Here is a 27,259-nt window from a genome sequence, read left to right on the forward strand (position 1 = left end):
ATGGTTAATTTGGGCATGGCTTCAAGAACATGGGCTGGTTTCTCCGAAGAAGAACTTAAATTACTTAGAAATGATTTAAACCCCGAAGGGAACATGGTTAAATCACCAACTGAAACTGAAGAAAATAAGACGCGAGTGAAAAGTTTCCCCAAAGCGGGTGAGTTTGCTTTCATTTTGCTTTAAATAGGGACTTGGCAGTACTACGTCATGCAACGTCAGGCTACCTTCCACTAGTGCTAAAAACATACCAGGAGGAGGGGCTTATATAGCTTTCATTCTGTTAAAAAAACATACCATAATGGCGCTGGGGGCGGAGTTAAGCCTGAATTGCCAAGTCCCTATAGAGTAATGGCACCTACTTGCCTTTGACTGTATTAAGCTCTATGGGTAGTTAACATGAAGTGCCACTACTCTATTTACTCGCCTATAAGTGGCCTAATATGACTTCATGTGTCAGGGAAACGGGTGAAATCTCAGTTTGGGAGTAGGAAACACCACCAGTCTTCAAATAATTTAGATATTAAGGCTTCTGAAGAAGAAAGCTTAACAAAAGTGTCTAGTAAAAGTTCTACTCTCGAGAGAAGCAATTCTACCGGAAATGCAGTGATTAAAGTAGATTCCAAATCACTTACTTATGAAATTATGCCTTTGGAAGAACCAAAAGAGAATCAACAAAGTGAAATATCGTCTCCAACGATAAATGAAAATAATAATAATGGTCATTCAAAGGTTGAAAATGGTGTTAGTTTGACACCAGCACAATCACAGGTATCTCCAGTAAGGTAAATTTTGTAAAGGGAACGTGACACCCTTCTTAATATTTTTCTAATCTGACTTAATTTAATTGTTTCAGTGACTTAAAAAGCTTTGAACAGCGGCAAAAACGTTTAGAAGCTGAAAATGCTAAACGTCGTGAATTACTATTGAAAGCTATCGATGACAGAAAGAAAAGAACGGAGGAAGAAGGCAAAAAGATCGTAAAAGTTCAAGCTGAACTTGGAAAGTTGGATAGTATGCTTAGTAATGATGTGGGCATTTTAAGGAAAGAGATAGAGGCTGCTAGTTTCGATTTTTACGAAGCCCAGTAAGTGTTTCTTTCAGGGGTGTGCGAGTACTCGTTAAGTTCAAGTATCGAGCCGAGTACTCGACTCGATACTCGATAACAACACTTTGAGATACTCGAGAAAGATTCGAGTAGCTTTTTAACATCTTAAATACTCCGAGAAATACTCGAGTCCGAGGCTTACAACTATAGCAGACGATGAGTTCGTGATCATTTATTTTGAAAATCACCCGTTCAATGTTTAATTGATCACTAACAATCTTTTTGAACTAGTTAGATGTTAGATAATTAGCGGTCTTATTCCTGATCAGCGCCACTTACCCATAGCGGCGACTTTGAGAACTACTGTAAGCGGTAAGCCAATCAGATGTCGCTAAAATCTGGTGACGTCACTGACTGGCACTCTCGGGGGGGTCTTACCAAAAATGACGTCACCAGATTTTAGCGACATCTGATTGGCTTGCCGCTTACAGTAGTTCTCAAAGTCGCCGCTATGGGTAGATGGCGCTGATCAGGAATAAGGCTAATTGAAAATCTTCGTTATTTTCAAGAAATTTACAAAATTGCTACTCGACAAGTCAATATTTGAGACTCGATAATTAGTTTACTCGAAAGAACCAAAATTTGACACCTATCTAAATACTCGATACTCGAAAGTATTTTTGAGACTCGGCTCGATACTCGATAAGAAATTAGTTACGATACTCTGAGGACTCGGCTCGAAACCGAAAAACGGGACTCGCACACCACTGGTTTCTTTACAAATTGAGCTTAGAGAATAGGTTTGGTGAATAATAATACGCTTTTTATAAATAATCTAGGAAACGTTATAATAAAGCTGAAAAGGAGTTTGTGGAATCGAAATTATTACTTTTCCAAAAAATGGAACGTAAAGAAAGATTAACGGAACACCTGTGCACAATCATAGAACAAAATGAAGCTAGAAAAGCTCGTAGATTAGGGGAGTTAATGCATGATTTAGATTTAGGTGAACTGTACGAGGAATGCAAAGCCAATGGAATGTCCATGGTATATAAATATTCCTTTCATTTAAATTATTGTACATAGTTTTATGTTAATCTTTGAAATAAAAATGCTGTAGGTATTGCCACAATTATGTGCCTTAAATAATGGAACTTATAATAACACCATGTGCAGCAACACGCTTAAAGCAGCGCCTCCTCACACTCCGTCGGAAATTATATCAATAATGCCTCAAGATAATAAGAATAATGAAAGTTATAGTAAAAAAATATCTCAGGAACAGTTACCGCCTCCGGATGAAGTTTGAAAGGCGGTTTTTATTTTAAATTTTTTTGTTATAATTATTATTAAAGAATAAAAATGCAGTGCCTTGACTCAAAATCTGCGCAATATTATTTTGTTCTTTGGTTTTTATTTTTTAGCTCTCTTTTTTAAGAAAATTATTGCGTAGAGAAGGCCATGTTAAAATCCGTCTTTTAAATTAATTTTTTACCGAGAAAAGTTTCATCAAATATGTTATATCTTGGAAATATAGTTTTAAGAACTGAATTGTTATTGGTTGGTTGTTTGTTTGTTTGTAATATTTATAAACAAAATTCTCCCGTTTTTTTTTTTTTATTAATTAATGACTAATGTGCAATTTTAATATTTATGCCTGAAACAAAATAGTTAAAATAATAAATTTTTATTAAATCGAGTGTGAAATAATAATTATTTTAATTATGGTAATTAATTTGCGACTTTTCAGATCTTCTAAAGGTGACCAAAAAAAATTTCAACATAGGTTTGTTTGAATTATTACCGCCGGTGAAACGTTTATAACGTAATAACCAGCTTGTTTTATGATTATCGGAGCGGGGGGGGTGTAAGTTATATTCGGGTATTACCCAACTTGTTTTCATCAAAAAAATCGGTTGAAACGGTACCTAGCATTGAATGCACCGTAAAATGGTTTCCCCAAACGCGGGAATTTTAAAATTTCACAAACCACGTGGCTCACTGTTTCAAAATCAATTTATTAAAAAAAAAAATTATTTTGATGACGTCTCAGTTTATCTATTTTATTCTTTATGAGTACGATTAAACGTCACGAGCCTTGGCAAGTTGTCACTCGCATTTAAGGAATAAATTTCATCTTGGTTAGTTGGTTGTCGCGAAAACGATATGAAACTCACCGCGTTTCTTATCGTGTTTCAAGTTACTACGTTTTTAAGCAATAATATAAGCGTTTCAAGCTCACCATTATCGAATCCCAATTCTAACGAAGCTAGTCATAAGCGGGCCTTGGTTCCTTCCATGAACAAGGACATGATAGTCGGAATTCCAATATGGTTAACGTTACCACTAAGTCAGTTTTTCTTAGCCCTGAGTGTTGTCTGCTTGAAGTTAGGCATCATTTCGCGCAAGTTCGATTTATTAAGGGATTATTACAAGTACAGACAAATGGAAACGAGAATGATCGAAGAAGTCTTGGAACAAATCGAGAAAGAGGAAATGGAGGAAGCCAAAAGGTTACGCGATGCACCATTGAAGTCGACAACGGACTCCTTGAAACCACCAGAATGGTATCCCGAGGACTGGTACAAATGGTATTATCAGGCCTTGAATGAAGGCAAAAAACTCACGCCTTACGGTTACGTACCAGATGATGTCGATCACGTGATGAAAACTCAAAATGAAAAGAAGAAGAAAAAGGGTAAAAGAAATCGCGGTAGAACCGGAAGTATTAGGAGAAAAGTTGGATCGCGACCAACCTCGAAATCCGGAGTCGCGGCGCCCAAAAGTTTTATTTGCAAGTGGTTTGCTTACTGCAAAAATAAATCTAAATGATGTAGTTATTAATTACTATACCTAAAGCAACAATAAAATTGGGATAACTCGTAAGGAAAGTATCCAAAATTTTGGTTTTAGAAATATTTAAAATACTCGTAATAATAATAATGTTTTAAAAGATTAAATTGATTTTTTATCATAGAGAAAAAAGAATGAAGTTTTATTTACATAAAATCGGTTTTTGCCATTTACACGCGTTACAAGAATGATACACTCGTAGCTTAAACCAAATCTTAGGATAATTCGTTTTAATTTATTACTACGCTAATTGGTAATTAATTTTGAAGTAAATAAAAGCGTTCTATCACAGTCTTTGCCAATTATCTGGAATTTGAATGGTTTATCTACGTTTTGAAACAGTGTGGAAGACTTTGAAATATACTTTTCTCCAATTACGTCACGTACTTTGAAAACTTTACAATATTTCGTTGACACTAATACCTACTTTTTAAAAACACTCAAAATTACTAATTGTCCTATAATAGAAAACTGTTCATTCTTTACCTAATTATTAATTCCTAGTTTTTAAGATCCAATTATAATAAAAAAATGAACAACGCTTAAAATTATTTCAACAAAATTGAGAGGGGAAAGAATTGGTCTACACTTAAAAATACATTCTTTGAGCTTTGGCTTGGGGAGATTTGTTAATGTTAGGGACTTAAAAAAACTAGGGTTTCCATTAATTTTTCTATATGGAAAATTTCAATTAACAAAAAGAGTATTTAATTAAACGAAGTTCTTGATACTCAAGATAATTATTTGTGACGTTTGTCGGAATGATTGTTCAAAAAAATCTTCCGAGTAATGGCCCAAGTAGGAATTTGTAGAAACGTGACTGTCGACTTAATGCGCGTGCGCGTGGTGATGCCCAAGTCCGTTCTCACCGGTACGCTCCATTCGCGCGCGCACGTGGTCCAAAGAGACGGTTTTGCGGTCATAGGCCCAGCCTATCGCCGCCATCGCGTCAATGAACATCGTGGTCGGGTTCAGAGTCCATCCCAGTTCACTCGTGGCGTAATCCCAAGGGAAGGTGTGATGGTAATTGTGGAAGCCTTCCCCTAAAGCTCCGAGAGCCACGTAACGGTTTTCTCGAGCCGTTAAGTACTTATCGAAGGGTTTGTTACCCCACATATGAGCGGCGCTGTTGACCAGCCACGTCATGTTCAGCGTAAAGGAGTACCTAAGCATGCTGCAGACGAAGAAGCTGTTCCAGAAAGTTTCGCCCCAGCAATAATACGGAATGATGGTGGGCAATACGAAACCGACTAAAGTAGTCAATGGCATGTAGTATCTGCGGACACAAACACGTTTCATTAATGTAAAATTCCACTGGGAACTAATGAAGTATGCAGTAAGTGAAGATTGTTTAATTCATTATTACCATAACGTAAGCCTAGTAAACCCCCATGGGAACCATAAGACTATCTCGGGCTAGTATTACTTATCATGACACCCAAATCACGTCAACGTTTGCCCTTAAATGCACCATTGAAAAACAAGGCGCTCATAGGCTAAAGGGAGTTGGTTTCTAGGTAGTACGTATGACCTCGGTATTGCCTCAGAGGTCATAGTTTCCTAACAGTATAAGACCTTGGATAAGGCGATTAGAACCAAAATACTAACTTTCTCTGAAACATGACAACTGGATCAGCTTTTAAGTCGCTTAAATCGATGGCTTTGCCTCTTCTAAAGACTTCGGGATGTTTCTTAACCATTAACCATCCAACGTGGGAGAAGAAAAAACCACGGTTAACGTTATAAGGATCCGCGTCCGTTTCCGAATACTTATGATGAACCCGATGGTCACGACTCCAGTCGTAGATATCATTCTAGAGGGGAAAATATTAAAGATTACAACCCGAAATAAAAATTAAATAAAGATCCTGTTGGGTATATACTCGCTTAAACAAATGTACTATACTTTCGAGTATTTGTACAACGTGCTTAAACCTAGTTTATGCTTAAAACATAAAACACAGTCAGTCAGTCCTTGAGTTCGATTATTACGCCCATTGTTAAAACTTTCATAACCCCACAGGTAAATATAATATCAAAAGGAAATAGGTTAATCAAAAGTAATCCGAAGAAAGACCACTCGATTCATCGATTCATTTCGCTCTTTAACTCTTTCTTAAGTAGGCCTTAATAACTTCGCGTTCATCTATTTCCGGAATATTTGTTTATGTCTCGGCATATTTACTTGGCATGATATAAGATTAAAAATGGCTAGCAGGATCTTGAGAGGCAGCGTAGCTTTGTAAGTACGATGCGACCACAACCTATGGGCTCCGGCGGTTATCCCCAATCCACTGCAAATGCTAATAATCACCACTGAAAAGAAAAAAGAACGTAATAGAGAATTAAAATTTATGTTTTAATAATTTGTAAAGTAATTCGACTTCTTATTTATATTTCATTGTTTGAATATTTCTCGGTTTTTTTGCCCTTGAGGATGAATAGAGCTTTTTAAAATGGCTTCCGAGAAACTTTAATAAAAGAATTATTTCTCTAAATAGTTGAAAAATCGCAAATCATTATATTAAACCTTGGTAGATTATTTTTGTCTCGACGTAATGGCCTGACATGGCTATTAAATATTTTACTTTATTAGACAGTTATTGTTTTATTTTAGAGATACGATGAATAGAAAATACGTTTTCAAAGGAAGTTTGAAGAACCGCGCTATTGTAGTAGAATACAGCCGCCCATAATAGACCATTTCAGAAATTACATACAGAGAAACCAACCAGCAGGGGCGATGCGAGTTGGCTATCATTCCTGTGTTGTTGAACTCGCGCTCCATCTGGCGTTGCATCTTGGCACGAGGGAGACTACCCCAATAGGGGGTCTCGCCCCTCTGTGTTGATTTCTCTGTATGTAATTTCTGAAATGGTTTATGGGTAAGGTTATTGTGTTTGTCAAAAATTTTACTATCCGAGAACTGGCCTATTCCATTATAATTTGATTAGTGACAAGACAATATGAACATCGTCTTAAATTAGCTATACTTTCCTCGAGGGGCCAGGCACTTAGATTAATCGGGGTACAATCCTACAAGGACTTCGAGAGTGATTAGCCCCTCGATTATAACGCGTGTACTCTTTTGCCTATAAATTTTCTAGCCTCTTTTGTTCATTGGCTATTTAATCTTTAGGCGAATTCCATTAGGTCAAGGGTTACGCGAAAAAACCTTGGTTAGGTCGGCGATTTATTGACGAGTAACCTTCATCTTTAGAAATTCTAAATTCAAACTAACTCTTAAAAAAGAAACAAATCAAGCAATGGGAATAATTTCCTATATCTTTAATATAAATATGAATAGAATTTTATAAAATATAAGTATTTTAAAATTTAACCAATTTTTGGTATACTTGAAGCATGTTGAACATTTTCAGGGCCAAATTTTTTATTTTAAACCTCAATCTTATTCAATTTTAAACTTAAAAAACTTGAACTTGGCGCAATTGTAAGAAATTTATTCGAAAGGGTTGAGAGTTGTGAGCGAGTTTTATTTATAAATAAAACATTAAATTTTGATTCGTTATTGTATTGTTAAGGGTAGATCTCAAACCATGCGTAACTTTAACAGGATTCGGGTACTTTTTATTATAAACTGGATTCGAATAATTTTTCCAACGGTTCGTAACATTTCCCTTTTTAACACTAAAAAGGGCGGAAGTAGGCTTAGCTTGGGTTCTTTTTTTTATGGAATAGGCAAATAATATACTTGGAAATTGTTAAACGAAAAAAAAAGGGGCGCGTAGGCGAGGTCGCGAGTTTTGTATTATGTGCTTTAAATACCACAAACTTATGACCCAAATAATGAGTTAGTCTGTTAAACTCTTCGATCTTCTCTTATGAACCCTCTCCTTGGGTATTCCTATGATCTATTAGAGCCATAAGTTCATAAGATATCTTACAAAAGTATGACACTACCTATGCTTCGTAATGGTATAGAGACTTACTGCTTGAGATAACTAGTTCGAGAACGACGGAAGCGAGTCAGTTGAAGTCCTACACTCGGTGTTAATTTTGCAGGACTTCCATCTTCCTATTTAGTCTGCATTACTAAGCCTTTGACAGCGCCCCACTCACCAGGCGTCGCTTTACCTCGAATCTATGACCTACTTCAATCACTTCGTGACAAGCTCCAGTTTGTAACCAGAATTTACAAACTTATGGAACATTTATGATGAGCTTATGTTAGCACTAACAGAGAACCTCCATTTCATTTTACCATAAGTTCATAAGATATGTTCCATAAGTTTGTCACTGGTTACAAACTGGAGCTTGTCATGAAGTGAGTGAGGCAGGTCATAGATTCGAGGTAAAGCAACGCCTGGTGAGGCGCTGTTAAAGGCTTAGTAATGCAGACTAAATAGGAAGATGGACTGTAAAACAGAGTGTAGTCATCAGCAATTCTGGCTTGTCGTTCTCGAACTAACTCGATCTGTAAGTCCCCAGCATTACGAAGTATAGGAAGTGTCATACTTATGAAACATACCTTAAACTTATGATTTTACTCAATATTCAATTAAACAAAACAGCTAGGGATGACGTAACCGAAACGCATTGAGGCGAAGCTGATATAAAATTTAACCTCACTCCTCAACACATTGAGAAATGTTTTAACTTTTTTTTATTATGTATTTCATGTAGAGATATAAAATTGAAATTTCTTTTCGGTGGTGGTGTTTTAACCTCATTTAATCTGATAGAAGAATATGTAGAAAACTTGCTTAAGGTTAAATAATTAATACGCAAGATCACGCTCCTTCTAGTTATCTTGGTCAAGTATTAGATAATATTGACTCGCGTGATCTTGACTCCTTGAGACGCGTATGGATTACCCTGATTAGTTTTTACCGTGATTTAGGTTGATATTCTCGATAACGATCTCAAATTTACAAATCGTTTTGAAATTAACAAATCGAGCTAATTTCAAAACTACCATATTTGATCTTGTTTTTATACGCGAGGAACCAATCGGTCCTATAATTAATTTAAAATCCTATATTTTTGAACCTGACCTATATTATATCCTATATAATTCCTATTTGTTATTTTATGAGATTTTCATACATAGTTTACGCCAAAATAGTATTATATATATGAGGGCATTTTTAGTCCTAGGCCCTATATTTTCCAATAAAAACACGTGATTTTTTTCTCCTATTAAATCCTAACAAATCCCAAACAAAGTCCTACATTTTTCCAATAAGGAATTTGAATTTCTGGCTGGGCTCCCTCGCTAATGAATAGATAATGACTTTGGTATAATTTAAACATATTAATTAATGATTCTGAACCACATGACGTCAGAATTGCTACACATTTCTAACCTAAAACGTTGCGCAATCAGTTTAGCAAATTATCTAGTTACCACATCACCGAAGGAATAATTTTAAAGGAAGTGTTAAAATATGTATTTCAGTAAGCATCTTTCTTAATTCAGTTGCGAAAGAGAAAGAGTCTACATTCATTCTTACTCCATAATTAGGAATGTTTCTATATTGTTACAAAGCCAAGTACTTAAATATGTCTATAAAAGCCCTGCCTGATTAATAATCAACGTTCGTTTTACCTAAAAAGCTGGAACGTTTCCAGTCAGCTGCCATATTGAGTTCATAGATAAAAACAATAAGTATCTTGAACATAATTTTACTTTGAACACGAGCTAATTTTTGAACATGTATGGGAGAGTGTTGCGTGAAGGTGTTCAGAGATAGTGTTCAATTTGCGAACACTTTTTCCCCGCGTATATGTAAATGCAAAACCTCTAGAAACATAGTTTAAATTCTACCTTTCAAAAACTTGGTACTTAACAATCTCGCCCAAGAAGCCCGAGAGAACCCATTCATCCAAGGTCTGACCATACACGATAATACGTAAAGTACTTACTGAAGATGAGAGTTGGCCATTTGATGTAAAAAAGCCATAATATTCCTCCCCAAAGACCAGCTACGTGAAGAAAGGTCAATTTGAAAACATTCATCCAGACGATATCCGTCCGGTAATTTATAGAATCGACTGCTTTGGGTGATGAGAATTTAACTTCTTCATTGGTGATGTTATTTGAGTTGATGTCATCCGGTTCTTCGGGAACGCGCTCCAACGTTTTAGAGTCTTCGGGAACTTCCGTTTGGGTTACCGTTGTCGAGGAACTAGAGTTTGGCGCCATTGCCAAGATGGCCTGAGACAGAAAAAGATACCAACAAAATATCACTTAGTAATCAAGTAGTTTCACCGTGCATTTGCTAGCTACACTTGGGGTTTTACTTTAACTTTCTTTAAGATTATTTTTTCCGTGGTATCTAAACCTTTTCCATTTCTTTTATTTCCTTATTATGTCCGAAGACTACCGTTTCCAACTTCTAATTTTCATTCTTTAATTATTATTGTGTCCGAAGACTATAGCTCCTTGCCCATCAGGTCTGAGCTCCATTTTTTACGTCTTCGCAAGCCCATGACAATCTGATTTTTCTCTTATGTGCAAGTAAGGACTCCTAGCTAAGTCTCAAAGTTCCATTTCTATTTTCCACCCCCATATTCAAAGTTCAGTTTTGTTTTTACCAATTTGCATTTTTGGCCGGAGCATCGGTCTTTACCCTTATTATTCTATATCCCCTCATTTTCACTTTTATTTATCTTAACTTTAACTCTTTCCTAATGCACGTGCAGGGTGTCATATAATACCCTGAATCTTTGATCTGTCCTATCCAAGCTATATAACAAATTTTATTACTTCGTTCTCCAAGCGAACCGATCCCCTCGGTCAAAGATTCTTTCTAAAGCAGTCATACTTATTTTTCTTACACAAATATCCGACTAAAGCTTTCTATACTGTTTTTGCAAGGAACATTAATAATTCAAAGTTTACAATATAACACGAATGAATGCAAAACAAAAAACATGAATATTTTGCGAGCGCGTGAATTAGGCCTAATTCTTAAAAAAATTAAAAAAATGCGCGTCAATTCAAAATTCATACACTTATTTTCAACAAGGTGTACTTAAAAATGAAGGATATACATTGTAGGTTACTTCGCAGCGTCTTAAACGCTCGAGTAAATGAACAAATTAGATTAACTGTGAATAAAAACGCCCTTAGGCTTTCCTTAACGACAAAGGTTACTGTATACGTCATGCGTGGCGTGTCGTCAAAGTTCAAGTAATCTTAAAACCCCTATGGAAACGCGGCTTCCAAAGAATAACTGTTTGGCATTATCTCTCTAAATCAAATTTTCAGTAATTCCGCTATTTCTTTCGTACCACCATTTAGTAATATCGTAAGTTCATAAGACATTCATTGAGTTTCCTGTTTAGAAATTATTAAACGTCTTATAATAAGTAGCGGATTATTTTTTCCTATTTCAAAAAATGCGAAAACCGAAAAACGAAATTTAAGACATCAATAAAAATAAACCTTTCAAATAATATAAAATTAGAATATCATGATGTACGACTGTATTGTATTGTTGAAAAAAAATGAGCATGCAGGATATGACGCGCGAGAATTTATTTTGGGGTCATATTATTGCACAGAAGCGCTTTTCTTTCGGGTTGACACCTCCGACCCTTTCCCTAGTTATATACATCCTTACCCCTAATACCACGTAAGTCATCCCGATAAAAGCTTAATAGATACGATATTTTAACCCTAAAATGAGAGTGTATATGCTCCATCCGACACCACCCATGTGGAAAATAAACCGCGAAACAGAAAAACAGGAGCAACCCCCCCCCCCTCCCTTGGTTACAAACAAAACTACACCCAATACTTGACGAAAAAGTAGAATATGAAGTTCTTATAAATACCAACTCGTGAATATTTTCCAATCTACCATGAATTACTTAATTTACCAACAAAATGGTTTCTTCTTAAAGATAAGCCAATCTTTCGTTTCTCCTCCACTTTCTTAGCTTTAATTGGCTCTTTTGGTCTATCCACAGACGTTAGATAGGGCTTCAACGTTTACCAGTCCGTATTGTTTAAAGCCCTATCTTAAATTATGCAAACTAATAACATTCTCTTAGCTAAAGGTTTCTAAATTTTCATGAGAAAATTGTGTAAATTCTTAGCAATAACGTTTTCTTTTTAAACTATAATTACGAAGCGTTAATTATTAACCTTAATTCTTTCCTAAAAATCCTAGCGTGGGTGAGAAGGTCGGTCATAATTTTTTAAACAAATTTTTTGGAGAATTTTTAGGATTTTGTTGCTAAAAATTTATTTCATATTTTTTTTTCTGATGAAATATTTCCTTGTAACGAAGGTTGTTTGAGGTGAAGTGGAAGCTAAGGGGATTTATACAAACAACCCGATTTCTTCGCAATTACATAAGGATGTCGAGTTCATTTCTTTGATAAAAACCGCGTGTATTTGTTTTCTCTATAAATATTATTTAAACACTGAAGTATTATTTCCCTGGTTTTTTTAAAAAAAAATATTTTATGACCTGTGAGCTCACAAAACGTTGACACGGAATTTTGAAAGCTACGCCAAAATATAACGGTCTAATCTATTAGCAATGCTCTAACAGAATTTAGGTTTGCAAAACATGATTAGGTAATTAACTCGCGTAATTATAATTAAGAGGTTAATCATAGCCCGACACTCATCTACTGCTCGAATATTTAACGATTAAATTTTAGGTATTATAGTTCGCTTACCTCGGGTTAACGCTAGATCATTTAAAATGTTTTAGACACCAACTAGTCACGTAAATTAATAAATATACATCGCCTTTAACACGGAAATTTATAGTCGCTTTTCAAGATATTAAATATTATTATAATCGTAATAATAATTATATATAAATTAAATATAATTTAATATTTATTTAAATAACTTCCTTTTAAATTAATATTTCTATCAAGGTTAACTACTAAATCGTTAAACTAATCCGTATTAAAGTTAAATCTGAATAATTATATACCCAATTTTGATAATTATAAAAAAACCAAAAAATAAGTTTTGAATAATTTAAGGAAAACTCACCAATTATGATAAAAAGTTCCTGGCAAATACTCGAATTTTAATTTATATAGAAAAATCGGCGAAAATTAGTTTAATTGTTCGTCTTTTTAATTGCGTGTTCACTGTTTAGTATTAATTTGAGCGCATCGGAGAAGTATAGCTACCGCTCGCGTTTAAATATAATTTCAATGTGAATTGAGAGAGAGAGTAGGGATTATTGATAGAACGACTGGTGAGAGCTCTTGGTTGCGTTCACACGAGACTGAGTAGTTGATAATGCCGAGTCGAGGCTTCTCCCTCCGACATTTATCATTTCTACATTTAGCGAAGGGGTCACAGTCGACTCTTCCGATTGGTTTAATATAATCCGTGACGTCACGGTACATTTCAAACCATTGGCCACCCTTTTTTATACAAAGCTGATATTTCTTTTTAATATTTCACTTTTTTTTTTGCCCAATCTATTCAAGCGTTTGGAATAAAGGGTTTTAAATAAGAATTAAATAGCAAGCCCGGGTTTTGCGGTTCCCCTCAATTCTCTATTGGTTTATTTTAACCAATTTTAACTTAAACACTACAATTTGAGGATCTATTTCAATCTATTAAATTGATTTCACCTTTAACAAAAATTGCTTTCAAACTAGATCAATGAATTGTTTGGTAGGTTTGTTTGTTTGTTTGTTTGTGTGTGTTTGTTTTTTGCAAGGACAATACCAGTTATTTTTATTGTGTCTTTTTCAATTCGATCATATTTTATTAAATAACCTATTTATTATTATAAATTATAAATTATTAATTATTTTTGGTGCATTATCTGCCTCCATGGAGTAATATCTAAGGTGAGCTAGCTGTAATTAACGCGTTTTTAATGTTAAGGTAACTCGCATTCTCACTCCCTTTAATAATTACTCCATGGATAACGGCATTAAATCATGAAAGAGCTATTTGTTATTGGGATCAGTTAAAATTCAATTTCTAGCGTTCTCAGTCAAGTACTGATTCAAACTGAACTAATAGCCTTTCCGTCTTAGCTCATCAATGGCCTGGCAACACTTAGGTAACGCTAAAAAGCCTCTTTAGTGAAAACGAAGTATTGACCATAGATCATCAATTCAGATGGTCATCTTTTAATTATAAATCTATAAGTCCTTGGGTTAAGGGCCACATGACTCTGAGTTTACACGCCTATTCTCTGACCTTGCAAATAACTGAATTAATAGTAGATCTATACGAGCACGAGGAAAGTCCAATTTATCGTATATCATTATAAAAAAATTTGAATTTTAGCGTATAATTACAAAGACCTTAATTACGAGGATATTACGCATTAAATATTTTTTATCGTAATTACATGTTAATCGCGAGTCACAGTATATCGTAATGATACGCCATGGTTAGATATTTCTGCATTATTATTATTAACATTACAACTAAACGATATTTTCAAAAATATTCAAAATTTGGAATATCAGTTTGGTTTTTATTCGCTATTCTCACAATTGTTAGAGAATTTATAAGCCAAATTTAGCTTTAGATTCGATAGTGTGGTCCTCCTTTCTTATGTTTTATAGTTAGTATAGCCTCCGAGGCTTCTTATGGTGACCACCTGCCGCCGTTAATTAAACCTAAACAAAGGTTCTATTTCCTTAATATAGAACTGTTTTTACGAAATCAGTGTCGAGTGTGCTTAATTTTATTTAGCTAAGAAAGTAATTTCAGAATCACGATACGAGTTTAAAAATATTCCGAAATTCGCGACTGCGATCATTTAAACCGTTATATCAGACTTTAATCGAGTATCACTCGAATTAAATTAATTTTAACGTGTTGACGTAATCCGCGCTTGAAACGTAACTAATGAAATTAAAATTTTAAGACGAAACTGAAATTTCGATAAGAAAGAAGTATATTAATATAAAGTTATTTTCATCTCTCTCTTAAAGTTCATGCAAAAATCTGAAATATTAATTTAATTTTGATTTCGTAATGTGTCGGTTATTACGATGTAAAAACAACGGGAGATTTCACTATGGTACCACCAAAAAAAAACCAAAAACTCGACCCAATTATATAGGTTCTCGCCCTGTACAAACACTATAAACAACAGCCAGAAATTTATTACAAAAACTCTATAAGCCGTTTCTAATTCGCGTATGTTTTATCCGAGGCAAAGGAATATTTAACTATTGAACTGTTTTGTTGCTCTAGACATTGATTGCACTATCAACGGAATCCAGTTTTGCATGGTTCTAAAATTGCTAAACTTGGGTAATAATATGATAAAACAAACTGAGATTATTCAAGAATTCTTACATTTCGTAAGATTCTTATTTTTACGCTTGTAAAGGGAAAAAAATTCAAATCTTTGATACGAAAAAAATCAAAACGGGTAAATTTCATGTATGTACAAGGCTTGGACTGCTTACAGGGGCCATAATAACTATTTCCTAGGAGGATTAATACCATTTACACCAGGAGGTCTGGCTACTTGATTCCGGACTTGGTCCAAAAAGTAGCCAGTTGGCCTCCCGCTGTAAATGGTATCAATCCTTCTAGTCTGAAAACTATGCATAGTTGGAAAGTAAAAATCTCGTGCGCACGCAGGCGTAGCCCCTGTAAACGAATTGAAAAACGGGCCTTACAATTCAGTGCCGCTATTAAAGATTTTATTTGATGGATTTACGCATGCTATAGGCTGATGAATATAAAACTAAGAAGTTTGCGGCGCAAAGCGCGACCCACAATCAAAGATTTTTAAGGGTCAAGTAGACGGGACCCAATTTTACTAACAAAACTCCATTATGATTTTTACAAAACCACCCTGCGCGCGCGAATTTTTTTACCCAAAGTAAGTATTGTTGAGTATATAGTTGTATTTAGGCTAGACTTATCACCTTGAGTATAGATAAATTGAAGATGAACTTCTCTTATTTGTATTTTTCTAAACTAACTTCTTACGTAGAAAAGTAGGGTTTTCGCTTTCTCTTCTGCATGTCTAAATAGTTGCTAGATTTAATAGCGGCTGTATACACGTTTCTGGCCGAGTACGTGAGACAATTATGAACAAGAGTCTAAGGGGCCACTCGGGTATCTCGGGTTAGTGTGTTTTTATTTAGAAGAACTTTTTTCTGAAGTTTCAATATAAAAATCGACCGCGTTCGGTCAAGGATATTCGTATATCTGAATTTTGGATTAGCTAGCTAGGGAAAGTAATGACCTCACCGCCTCCGCCCACTCCGAGGGAGATGAGCTTGTTTTGTGGAGGATACGTGAGAGAATTTTATAGTGGAGACGTTTATGTTGGTTTGTTTGCGTGTAAAGTGACCAGTGTATCGAGGAGTGGGAAAAGGTGGTTCGAACCGAGCTAGTAAACGTCATACTGACAATTAAATCAATCATGGATTTTATGCCATGAGAGAGTATTTTAGGAGTTAATGTTAATAATTTGAGTGAACTTTCAACTCCACACACGCATTCCCATATATCCTCCTAGTAATTTGACAACCTAGTGTTTGTTAAACACGCGATGTTTATTTCATATATAAATATTTTTATCAAAAATGAATGTTATTTATCACGCGTGTATGCTTTTGATTTCGAAAGAGGCTTGCTGAAACTACAACGCAATATGTCATACCATTAAATACTTGTAGAGATACCAACGGGGGCGCACCATCAGGGGTTATTTCCCACACGCCAAGGGTCAACACCAGATGGAGCCTGAGTTAACGAGGCTAGCTGCATGTAGCGGTGGTTCTTAGCGCGAAGGAAATAACCTAAAAGATGGTGTTTGTTTCTCTTGTGGAATTAATGAAATAGTCTATTGAACGTAAAGTTTTTACGATACTTTCGCTATCTTTGAATGTTCTCACGCCTTATATGGGTTCTTGGTATACGAGTTCAAATTTGGAACTAGCAAAAATACGCCTCATTGTGGTTGCCTCTCTACCTCAAGCTACCACAAAATAAAATCCCCCTTCCTTTTAAGCGCAGTTGACAACTCATAAATATATTTACCCATCTAAGTCTTTTTTAGCTTACAAAACAGTGAATTAACTGCTCTTTTACGGGAATCAAACTCTAAGGTTTCATTGTAACTCCATCCGTAATGGAGCCAAGGGAAGAGACGATAATTGTACACCCATAATGCATTGTATTTTACAAGTAGCCCGTATCGCCTCCGGCTAAAGCTTTAAGCTTAACCGTAAAAATAGATGGTGTAATATCATTAGGCCTAATGATTTTGTCACTCTTAATTGGGTCTTGTATTAGGATGGGCCTCGTCCTTGACTCCCGACTGTTTCATAGTGACATAAACCCCCTAGATCATTATTGAACCGTTACCGGAATTTTTTTCTTTTCTTCTTCAATCTGATGTCTTTATTAATTAAAGACATTGCAACAAGAATGCGCCGGTATTTTACCATCTTAAAAAGAACAGTCATTTTACACCTTTCGCAATTTGACACCCCCATATATATTCTTAAAAATAATGGTTATTAATTGAGATTCTCATTCGTATACAATCATTTATTTTTATCTTTTAAAGTGATTAGAATGAGGTTATCCCACCCTGGGATATTTTTAATTATATAAGTTCTTTACTTTGTGTCAAAATTGTTTTTGGTTTGGCAATTGCATATTCTTTCAAATTCAAGATGTACTAAAATTACTCTTATTTAAAAAGATCAAGTATCCCTCCCAAATTACGTTTCTAATTATACGCTAATTCTAAACGACGGAAGAAAAATTATAAATGGAAGCCCTATATAGGCCGATAAAATTAAATATGCACCGAAGTATATTAGACAAAAGTTACCACGCGATGGCTTTAACAATAAGGTTTTCGGTTGAGTAATTAAGCTTCCTAGTAATCTATTTCTTGAACTGCTTTAATATCGTGAATGACGAAAGGTAAACAATGAGGAACAGGATATTCTCGCTAATTGAGGTGCGCTGCCTAATTCCATATAATTTTACACACACTCGTAATGAATTAATTAACTTAATTACAACATATAATTATCCTTAAAAATGCTGTTATTACCTCCCTCGATGAGACAACCCTTCGCGATTATCTCAGTCGTCTGGTCTCTCTTCCTTTTTAAGTTAGACTCAAATCTCGAAAAAGTAATAAATTTTTATTGAATTATTTATGTTTCACTCGTCAAAGTACATTCACTCTGTCGACTGATTAATCATTATAATAATTAGTCGATAAATATTGTGGGTTAAACGAAATTTCCATCCTTACGATTACAAATACTTCGGAATACCTAATTATCTAGAAACCCACATATTTTTTTACGAGAAAATTCTAACGCGTTATTATTGCTAAATTTCGTAATTTTTGGGAAGGTACCACCATCGTTTATTTTTGAAATATATGGATCCGGAACGAAACCCCCCTTAATTTCTCAAAATACAAATTTGTACGCATAGTGTACTTACGCGTAATAATTATATATAAATTTTATGTTATTATTTATAAACATCAAATATTTTAGAAAATAAATAGAAATTTGTTTGACATATTTGACAAGGGAAGCTTTATAATTTTTTTTAATGCAAATGAGATGTGATAAATTTGAATAATTTATTGTTTGTAACAAAGGCATTGCTTTAAAAAAGGTCAATAGTGACTACCTTAAATAAATTAAGAGTAATTAAAACTTGATTGATTTATTTATTATAAAATTAATTTTATAATAAATAAATAAATTTAATCAAGTTTTAATTACTCTATAGAATATTAGAGTTAGATTGCAATTCAAAAATTTAAGACGTTATTATAAAATTAATTTTATAATAAATAAATAAATTTAATCAAGTTTTAATTACTCTATAGAATATTAGAGTTAGATTGCAATTCAAAAATTTAAGACGTTGAAAGAGGCTAACTTAATTCGGTGTTCAATTAATATTCACCGGTCAAGAAAGGGTTATTTTTTGACCGGTTTGTAGGCTACAATTTAACGAGGATCCTTTTCACCTCGAGTAACGGACTTCTGCCTAAAATTATTCCAATGAATGGATTATATTTCAAATTCTAACTAAAAAAATTCCCTTCAGGGAAAGTAATAAACAAATGTGATCGAATCGCGCCTGGTTTGTTTTTGACCGTTTCACCCCGTTTGGATTTCACCCCGTCAAATATTACCCCAAAGTAGCCCCGCTACGATTATCGACCCCTATTTAATTGTTCCACTTTTATTTATTAAAAACAAAATTTTAAAATATATTGCGAAATAAAATTCACGAAAACAGCGTGTGGTTCGAAATCTCGAAGTTGGACATTCGCGTCGGGCATTAGGTTGAATCTGAAATTCTTAAACTTTTCAACTTTTAGCCGCTAATTAGGTTTGTGCTTAAATATACATATTCGATATCAAAATATCAGTTTCACTTTGAACCAATATCGATGTAAGTACCCCCTTTTAAATTCATACTGATCAGTTAAAGGTATCGTTGATATTTAGTGTCTTAGTAAGGCCTTTTTAGAGGTCACGAACTTTAGGAGGGGAGGCTAAAAACCGCCGTCCAATCATAGAACTTAGTTTCATTTTTCTCCGTTATCATTCGTCGGAATTTTTCGAAATAGGGTCGAAGTTGTTTGGATTTCTTTAAGAAGGTCATACCGGCTCATGCGCTACCCGGTGCCGTAAGAGACCCGCTCGCTATTTGGTAATCTAGTTTTAAATTAAGGATTACCACGAAAAAAATTCCTTCATTATTTCTTCTTTTGAAATAAAAATAAAATTTAAGTATTTAATTTAAAATTCGTAGCAAGGTGAGGTAAAGGAGATACTAACGAAATTGACGCAAAGTTTAGTTTTAAACTAGGTTTCGTAATTAAATCCTGGACTAAGTTAAGTTGTTTTTTCACTTTTTTTGGCCCGTATTAGCATCACGTATTCCAGTTTTGTTTTGGTTTTTCTTAGAAGTTTAGAAAGAAAGTTAAAGTGATTTTTTTTGTAATGTCAAATGGACCTTTTTCAAAAGCGGGGTCGGGACGTATTTTTGTTGTCCACATACAAATTAATGTCTTAGGGAAACAAGGTGGTCAACACACCAAACTCTATTTTACCCCCCGACGTATGAAAACCTTGGTTCTATAGAATTGAAATAAGTTATTTAACTACCATTCGTTCTAGTTTAAAGCGGGTCAGAAGGACTATATAATTATAATGTCAATTTTGATGTTGTTTTTTTAAAACCTTATCATATGGGAGACGAAAGAAACACGTGGTCCTAAAATGTCCGATAATATTTGGCTGGGGTCACAGGGCATCTGTCCATTTTTTTTAAGTTCGATGTCGATTCTTACTGGTCAATTGAACGTTAGAAAACCAGGAAAGCGGGGTCATTGGACAATTTCAAATGCTTATTCCATCTACAACCTTAGTTCTGCCTATTTTAGTTTGATATGATTTTGACCTATTAACGTATGATGCGGTCACGTGGCACACTACGGTCATCTTGCCAAAATCATATAGAAACCATATACTATAATCTATCTATATCTTATTATTTACTAACATTGTCCACCCAATTTGACCCTAATAACATATGAATATATTTAACTTTAGCGGATAGTTTAATTCGGTATTGCGTAACTGGAAATAAATCTGACTATTTCAGCCCACGGGGTTCATTTACTCGTAGTGAAACAGTGACCCCGAGTGATAAAATCAAACGCGGTACGTGTCGCGAATTAAATAATTGCTAATTTACGGTCAGCTTTTGCGATTTAAACTTAACCTCGTTAATAAGAAGAAAATACGTTAACCTTTCTCTATAAAAGTGAAAGTAACTAACCGGCTACGAGATAAGATAATTATACAAACATGAGACCAAATGAAAAAAAGTCGGCTGAAGTTTTCCGGGCCACAAGGGCGAAAATTCCCCCGCTTATATTTTTTTACCGTTATAAAAATAAATACACATATATGTATATACATTATCGGTTTTAAGTCTGTTACTACGTGACTTTCATTAAATATTTCGTCTCTATTTCTCGTGGCTTGGCTCGGCTTGGCTTGGCTCGAGAGTTCAATGAAAAAAACAATTTGCCGGTTTTTGATAACGTGATTCGGTATTAATTACAAAACACGTGAAATTTTTGGGGATTTAAAGTTCATGACAGAAAGGTTGAGAAATTTAACTTTGATATTACGTATACTCTCACAAATTTTGTTTGGAAAAGTTCAGCGGTAATAAGGGTTTAACGAATTTGAGTAAACTCGCCATGTTAATTTAGGTTAGTCTTGAAAATACATTAGCTTGTTTTTAAATCGAGTCTTGGCCAATACTTTCATGTTTTGATTTTTCTACAGTTCGGCGAAGCGGGCCTGATTACGGTGCGGGAAAGCTTTAAAAAAGGGGGAGGGTCAATCTGAGAGGTCACTCTACATACAGGGTGCTTAGGACAATGATTTATATTTTAATTAAGGGGTCATCCCTAAAACAATCAAATCCTAACTCGAAAACAGTACGTGGCCCGGACGGAAAAATGTCACGGAACATTTTCGACTCAAAATCGGATAAAGAACATCCCCCTTAATTTATGGCAGACTTATCAAAAACACCCTGTATATATATATGAATCAATGTGGACGTAGAAACATTAATGGTAGTTAAACTATTTAATTTTATTGTTTACGCCCGAGCTAACTATTATAATTAAGTTGTTATTATTTGCGTATTTTGTTTATGGTTTTAACTTTAAAATGAATAACAATTAAAGCCTTCCAGGGGTTCAAAGGAACTGGGTCGAATAATTTGATACAGTGTCAGGAATCAAACTGAGTGACGTTTGTATTTAAACTTTAATAAGTGTGAAATTAAAATTTATTTCTTTTTCTATAAGTTATATCTATAAAATTACGTATTATCATTGCTCTTAGCGAAACCACTGCTCATGAACTAGAAATTTTAGAATCAGATAAATGGCTTGCCCCTCTGGGTAAGTGATATTTAAGATGACAGATGGAAAACCTGATATGGAATTTAAAAAAATACCCTTTAAGCTTAGTCTGTTATGAAAATTAAAAAAAAGTCATATAAAACATCCTTTCACTTATTAAATTATGCAGAAACATAAGAGTATTAAATCGGGTTGTTAGGTTGGGGTTTTTCTGTTGAGGTTCGGAAGAGGAAAGATGAAAAGGGTCATTAAATTAATCAGAATTGATTTAAAGACAATAATATAATCTAAGGTGTGGGGGGACCAATCTTATCTCGAAAACTGTGGCCCGGACGGCAAATTCTCATAGAACATTTTCGACTCAAAATCGACCATAGAACACCCCCCCCTTAAGTTTTTACGAAACTTTCAGACACAATCTGTATATATGACTTCATTATGACGTAAAAGGAAATAATAAGCATCTAATTAGTATCACTGGAATGTCTGAGACTCTCGAGGAAGCGTGAAGTTGCACAAAGGGCGAACTGGCGCATACGAAGTTAAAATGAAATTAGACTAATTCAAGTTAGAAAATTTTGACAGTAGCGGAGCTCTCATTGAAATGCGTGTCTCAGCGGGGATACGTTAATTCAGATTCTCGGCAAGTCGTTCATGTGAGCTTCTTATATAAGCGCGTAAGGGGCGCACCACCACCACCACCTCCTACTAGCGGATTGACACACTTCTTCCCAGTGCCAAGCCTTATATATATTCTTCTTTCAACTACGAATTTTTCTAGTTGATCCTCAGATATTCAAAGAGATAATCCGGATACAATTTGTTAGAGCCGTCTCGTTTTATCATGTAGACTAGAGAAACCTTGTAAAGGGGATTTTAAATTTCTTGGGAAATTTAGAGGAAAATGATCAATTCTTTGGGAAATCTTTATTAATGTGATCAATTCTTTGGGAAATCGATATTAATGTCATCAATTCTTTGGAAAATCTATAGGCATAATCAACTTCTATGGGAAATTTGGGAAAATGATGAATCAATCCTATGGGAAATTTGGGAAAATGATGAATCAACTTCTATGGGAAATTTGGGAAAATGATGAATCAACTTCTATGGGAAATTTGGGAAGATGATGAATCAACTTCTATGGGAAATTTGGGAAAATGATTAATCAACTTCTATGGGAAATTTGGGAAGATGATCAATCAGTTCTTAATAATTGGGGGATGATGAAGAAATTTATGGGAAAACAATGCAAAACAATCAATAGAGTAGAAATCATACGGAAACCAACGGAGAAACTCGGTAATATATGACGTATTCCAGCTTGTCTTTCTTTAACAAGGCGTGAGTCGCTTTAAAGTTTAACTGTATATACGTCAGACTTGGGAGTCTGGTGATGCATGCAAAAAAAAAAGAAGAATATAGGTAGCGCGGGTGTTAAATATTTTCTTCAGGTAAAGAAACGTACGCGCCATTGACCCGCCAAAAATAAACCCTCCCCCCTCCACAAGGGCCCTTACGTAGCAGAAATTCCTGTTTTCTATTGTTCTCTATCGTCTCCTTCTTCTCGAGTCTCTAGTTTACAAGACATCCATTAATCATATTACTGTAATATTTGTTGTAACGTTTGTTTTCTAAAGGCAAAATTTAATTATTCTCGGCCGAGCTACGTAACGTTGATCTATTCAGGGGGAAAAAAAGGTTCATTTTCTGATCGTAATTTACTCGTTAATATACATTTCCGGATAGTGAACCTAACCTGAGCCCCCACCTGACCTCAGTTGTCTGTCTCTGTGTCCCTATTTTTATAAAAGAATAATCATTTCTCATTCGTTAGGTTTGAAGCATTTTTCCGTTGCCAAGGCTTTTTTAAATTCAATTTTCTACGAATTGTTATTTCGTACATTTTGTAGGCCTCCTTATTTCAATGATTAGTGACGTTAGAGGAAATAATTCAAAAATTAAATTAAGTTTAATTATTAAAGGCGTTAATTTCGCTTGTGCGCGTTGGATTTCCCAGCGAACTAAGGGGTTTTACCTTTTAAAATCAATATTATCATTGTGGGAGTTTGTAGCTTGGCTTGGTGGTGGTAGCAATGAACTCGTTTATTATTAATCCATAGTCGTGTTGAAAATACCGGAAAAACATTTTTACTACCGAAAAATCGATGCCAATGTTTGAAATATATTGCGTTGAAATATATATATTGAAGAATATTATTTTGATAGTAATGTTACTTGATGTTATGAAATAATTTGAGCTAAATATTACGAAGTAATTTGAGCTAAATATTACGAAGTAATTTGAGCTAAATATTATGAAGTAATTTGAGCTAAATATTATGAAGTAATTTGAGCTAAATATTATGAAATAATTTGAGCTAAATCCTATGAAATAATTTGAGCTAAATCATATGAAGTAATTTGAGCTAAATCATATGAAGTAATTTGAGCTAAATCATATGAAGTAATTTGAGCTAAATCATATGAAGTAATTTGAGCTAAATCCTATGAAGTAATTTGAGCTAAATCATATGAAGTAATTTGAGCTAAATCATATGAAGTAATTTGAGCTAAATCCTATGAAGTAATTTGAGCTAAATATTATGAAGTAATTTGAGCTAAATATTATGAAATAATTTAATCTAAATCATATGAAAATAATTTAAACTAAATCCTATGAAAATGATTTAAACTAAATCCTATTTATTTAATTTGAAAACTATATGTCCATCAAGTCCAATTCTCGAATAATTTCATATCAACACCACCAGGTGTTCACTCGTGAAAACACTATATTTGAATTATAAAACTACAAACTAGACGAGCTGAAGTAGAACATATACCCTACTAATTACCTCAACATCAAAATACAACCCAAAGAAAAAGCCTAAAAATCAATATAAAAAATACAACAACATCGTAATCACGATCCTACCTTGAACAGTAATGTCCAAACTGACGTATATCGTTTAATCACAATGGCCAAAGTCTCGAACTTCTTCAGTCTTTTGTCCATTGGTATAATTACTTGACGCGATATAAATTACCATTAAATTACTAAACAAATAAACAAACGGGATAATCCTTCAAAGTAATTATTATTCGTTGTCCCAAATTTAAAATTAAATAAAATAAAAAAACAAGAATGATGGTTGAAACTCTTCCATGGGATTGTACACGTTCCAAGAGTCCAACTCGTACCTAAGAAATGTTATGTATTTCAAATGATGATGATTTTTTTTTAAAATGCAACTGGATGGGTATATTAAAGTAGGTCTAGGGCCCCCTAGTGTCGACCCCTCCGCTTACGCCAAGCGTGAAGCATCTTCTGAACCTTCTCTTTGCAGTGGCTCTGGCTGTGGCGCTAGAACCTAGCTCGGTTCAGTTCGGAATACGCGGCGATATATTGATTTTTTATCCAAAGAAAAATTCCCCCTTAAGCTGCCCTGCAAGCTGCCCTATTCACCGTTACGTATGAAGCGCGGAGAGCTACCGCTGTAGGAATCCGCGAAAATCTTCGATTGAAACACTAGGGCACACTGGGGCGCACTAACTATAACTGCACCGTTGCGCGGAAGCGACCAATCCGGAACCAAACTTAAGCTGCTAGGAAGCTAGACTATAACAGCATTGAACTTGTCTTTGCCGTTTCTTTAAAAATAACTGTTGTAATACTGGAAAATAACTGGTTTTATCCTTATGTGGTACCTCCTTTATTTGATGAAATTTTAACCAAATCCTATAGATTTTATAAGAAAACATTTGCGTAACATTATCCCTTAGGTAGGTTAGATAAACAATTATGTTTAAATTCATCTCGAAACGCCTTAGAATATAAGCCTTTTGCGTTGGATAAACAGGTTTCTATGTGACAAAGTTTAATTAATCGTTTGGAAACAAAATAGATCAAATAGATGATTTGAATGTGAAAATATGAAGTTGCTTTTAAAGAGTCCTATAAATTGCCGTTAGACGTAGCTAACGTACAAGGTCGCTGTTTGCCTAAAGTTTGCCAGGCAATTCGATCGAACATTGGGCTTAGAATGGTTAAAACCTCGAACGTTGAACCTGTTACATTCTTATCTATTTTACGTAACGAGTAGAGAGAGCTTTCATTTAAAGTTGGGGCTATGTATGGTTTCTGATATCATTTAGACGACCATATTGGTGGCTTGAATGCGAGAGGAAAGCCGAAACCAACCAATATGGCTGCCTGAACTGAGTCTGACGTAGGATTCGCGCAACTGAAAGGTCTAATACAGTTTTGACTGAAGGGTTTATTGCTGGTGTTGGTTGACCGTTGGTTAGAAAATTTAGCAGTTCGGTTTGAATCGGTACTTGGTTGGCAGAGTGCTTCAGAACACGGCGCTGAAGTTAGAAGTTACAAGTATAGGTTTCTTTCAAATTGACCTCTGACCCTATCTTAGCGTGTTGTCAAACAGAATCCTGAAGTGCTTGAGGTAATAATAATTTGCACTCAACTTATAACGCTATAAAATTTAAGTGGGAGTGTGTCATACATCTCTTTCACTTTAAAATGAAAATTTGAAACGGCATTTCCTTATAGTTCCGTTATCTTAAGAATGAAGGAGGCTCCCTTCCATGTATTTCCCTTTTTACCAACAAAGTTTTCCCGCTTCGTTTTTTGCCAACAGGAGATTGAAATTTTGAACAGCTTACTCGTTTCTTATTCCTAATGCTTAAGATTCCACGAATTTATAGGTACACCTTAAAATCAAAGTTTTACCCTTACCATCTATATGTATTCTTGTAACCGGTCGGTCATGCGTGGATAAAACCGAAGCCGGCTGTAGGGGGGTTTCTTTCTTGGGTATTTTTTATTATAACGGTATTCGTGTGTCTGATCTTGCTATACGGGATTTCTTTTTTTCCTAATCTGGTCAAGTTCGAATTTAACAGTTTTTATGCGGGGATAATTTTCTTTCAGGGTTGATAAGATGGGTCAGAGTTGCGTAAGATTAGATCTTATCTATAGGAAAACGATTTAAAGTTGGTTAACCGCTGCCAATTTGAGATTGGACAACTTTTAAACTATTTTCAACGTTCATTATTCACGTTTATGGACTCGTAAAGATCCCTTTCGAAACTCAACACGCCAATTTTGATTGAATCGATATACCTTCCATTGTTAGGGTATCTTTATTCTAGAGTCCCGATTGAAAATATTCAAAATAGTACATGGTTTTTGCCTCTGAAAGCCCTTCTAAGAAAATAGGTCTGTAAAATGATCAGAACAACGTTCGCTAAATCGAATATTTCAATTTTCTTCAAAACCATAAATAATCGTAATTCCTTTAATTTAAAAATGAGAGCAGGGAACTCCCGCATTAAACAATTGACGTACATTCTCCGTGACGTCATTTTGACGTTCAATATTTCATTATTTGAAACTCACGTGATGTGTGTCTGACATAATTCCACCCCAAAGTTAACGCTAAAATAAAAT

At 34.6% G+C, this 27,259-nt stretch overlaps 2 protein-coding genes across 3 annotated transcripts; one reads left to right on the plus strand and one right to left on the minus strand.

The window, feature by feature from the left end:
- On the plus strand, nt 1-2,745 carry Gorab (Golgin, RAB6 interacting). Its single transcript, XM_089861967.1, has 5 exons — nt 1-157; nt 458-782; nt 854-1,084; nt 1,885-2,092; nt 2,166-2,745. The coding sequence occupies exons 1-5, from the start codon at nt 1-3 to the stop codon at nt 2,352-2,354; spliced, it is 1,110 nt and encodes a 369-aa protein (XP_089718093.1). The 3' UTR covers nt 2,355-2,745.
- A 1,264-nt stretch (nt 2,746-4,009) lies between these two features.
- LOC149588920 (stearoyl-CoA desaturase 5-like) lies at nt 4,010-25,210 on the minus strand. 2 transcript variants are annotated; one of them, XM_089861965.1, is made up of 5 exons: nt 24,728-25,210; nt 9,785-10,076; nt 6,084-6,214; nt 5,507-5,712; nt 4,010-5,174 (listed from the first exon to the last, which is right to left on the minus strand). In XM_089861965.1, the coding sequence occupies exons 1-5, from the start codon at nt 24,806-24,808 to the stop codon at nt 4,727-4,729; spliced, it is 1,158 nt and encodes a 385-aa protein (XP_089718091.1). In that variant the 5' UTR covers nt 24,809-25,210; the 3' UTR covers nt 4,010-4,726. The 2 variants fall into 2 exon arrangements, with proteins under 2 accessions (XP_089718091.1, XP_089718092.1); XM_089861966.1 differs by lacking the exon at nt 24,728-25,210 and adding an exon at nt 12,885-13,132.
- Between the last annotated feature and the right edge of the window lie 2,049 nt (nt 25,211-27,259).

This window comes from Phalangium opilio, unplaced genomic scaffold, assembly GCF_054372755.1.
Source record: "Phalangium opilio isolate 3A_F unplaced genomic scaffold, DU_Popi_V2 ptg000528l_1, whole genome shotgun sequence".
In the NCBI taxonomy this organism is placed as follows: Eukaryota; Metazoa; Arthropoda; class Arachnida; order Opiliones; family Phalangiidae; genus Phalangium; species Phalangium opilio.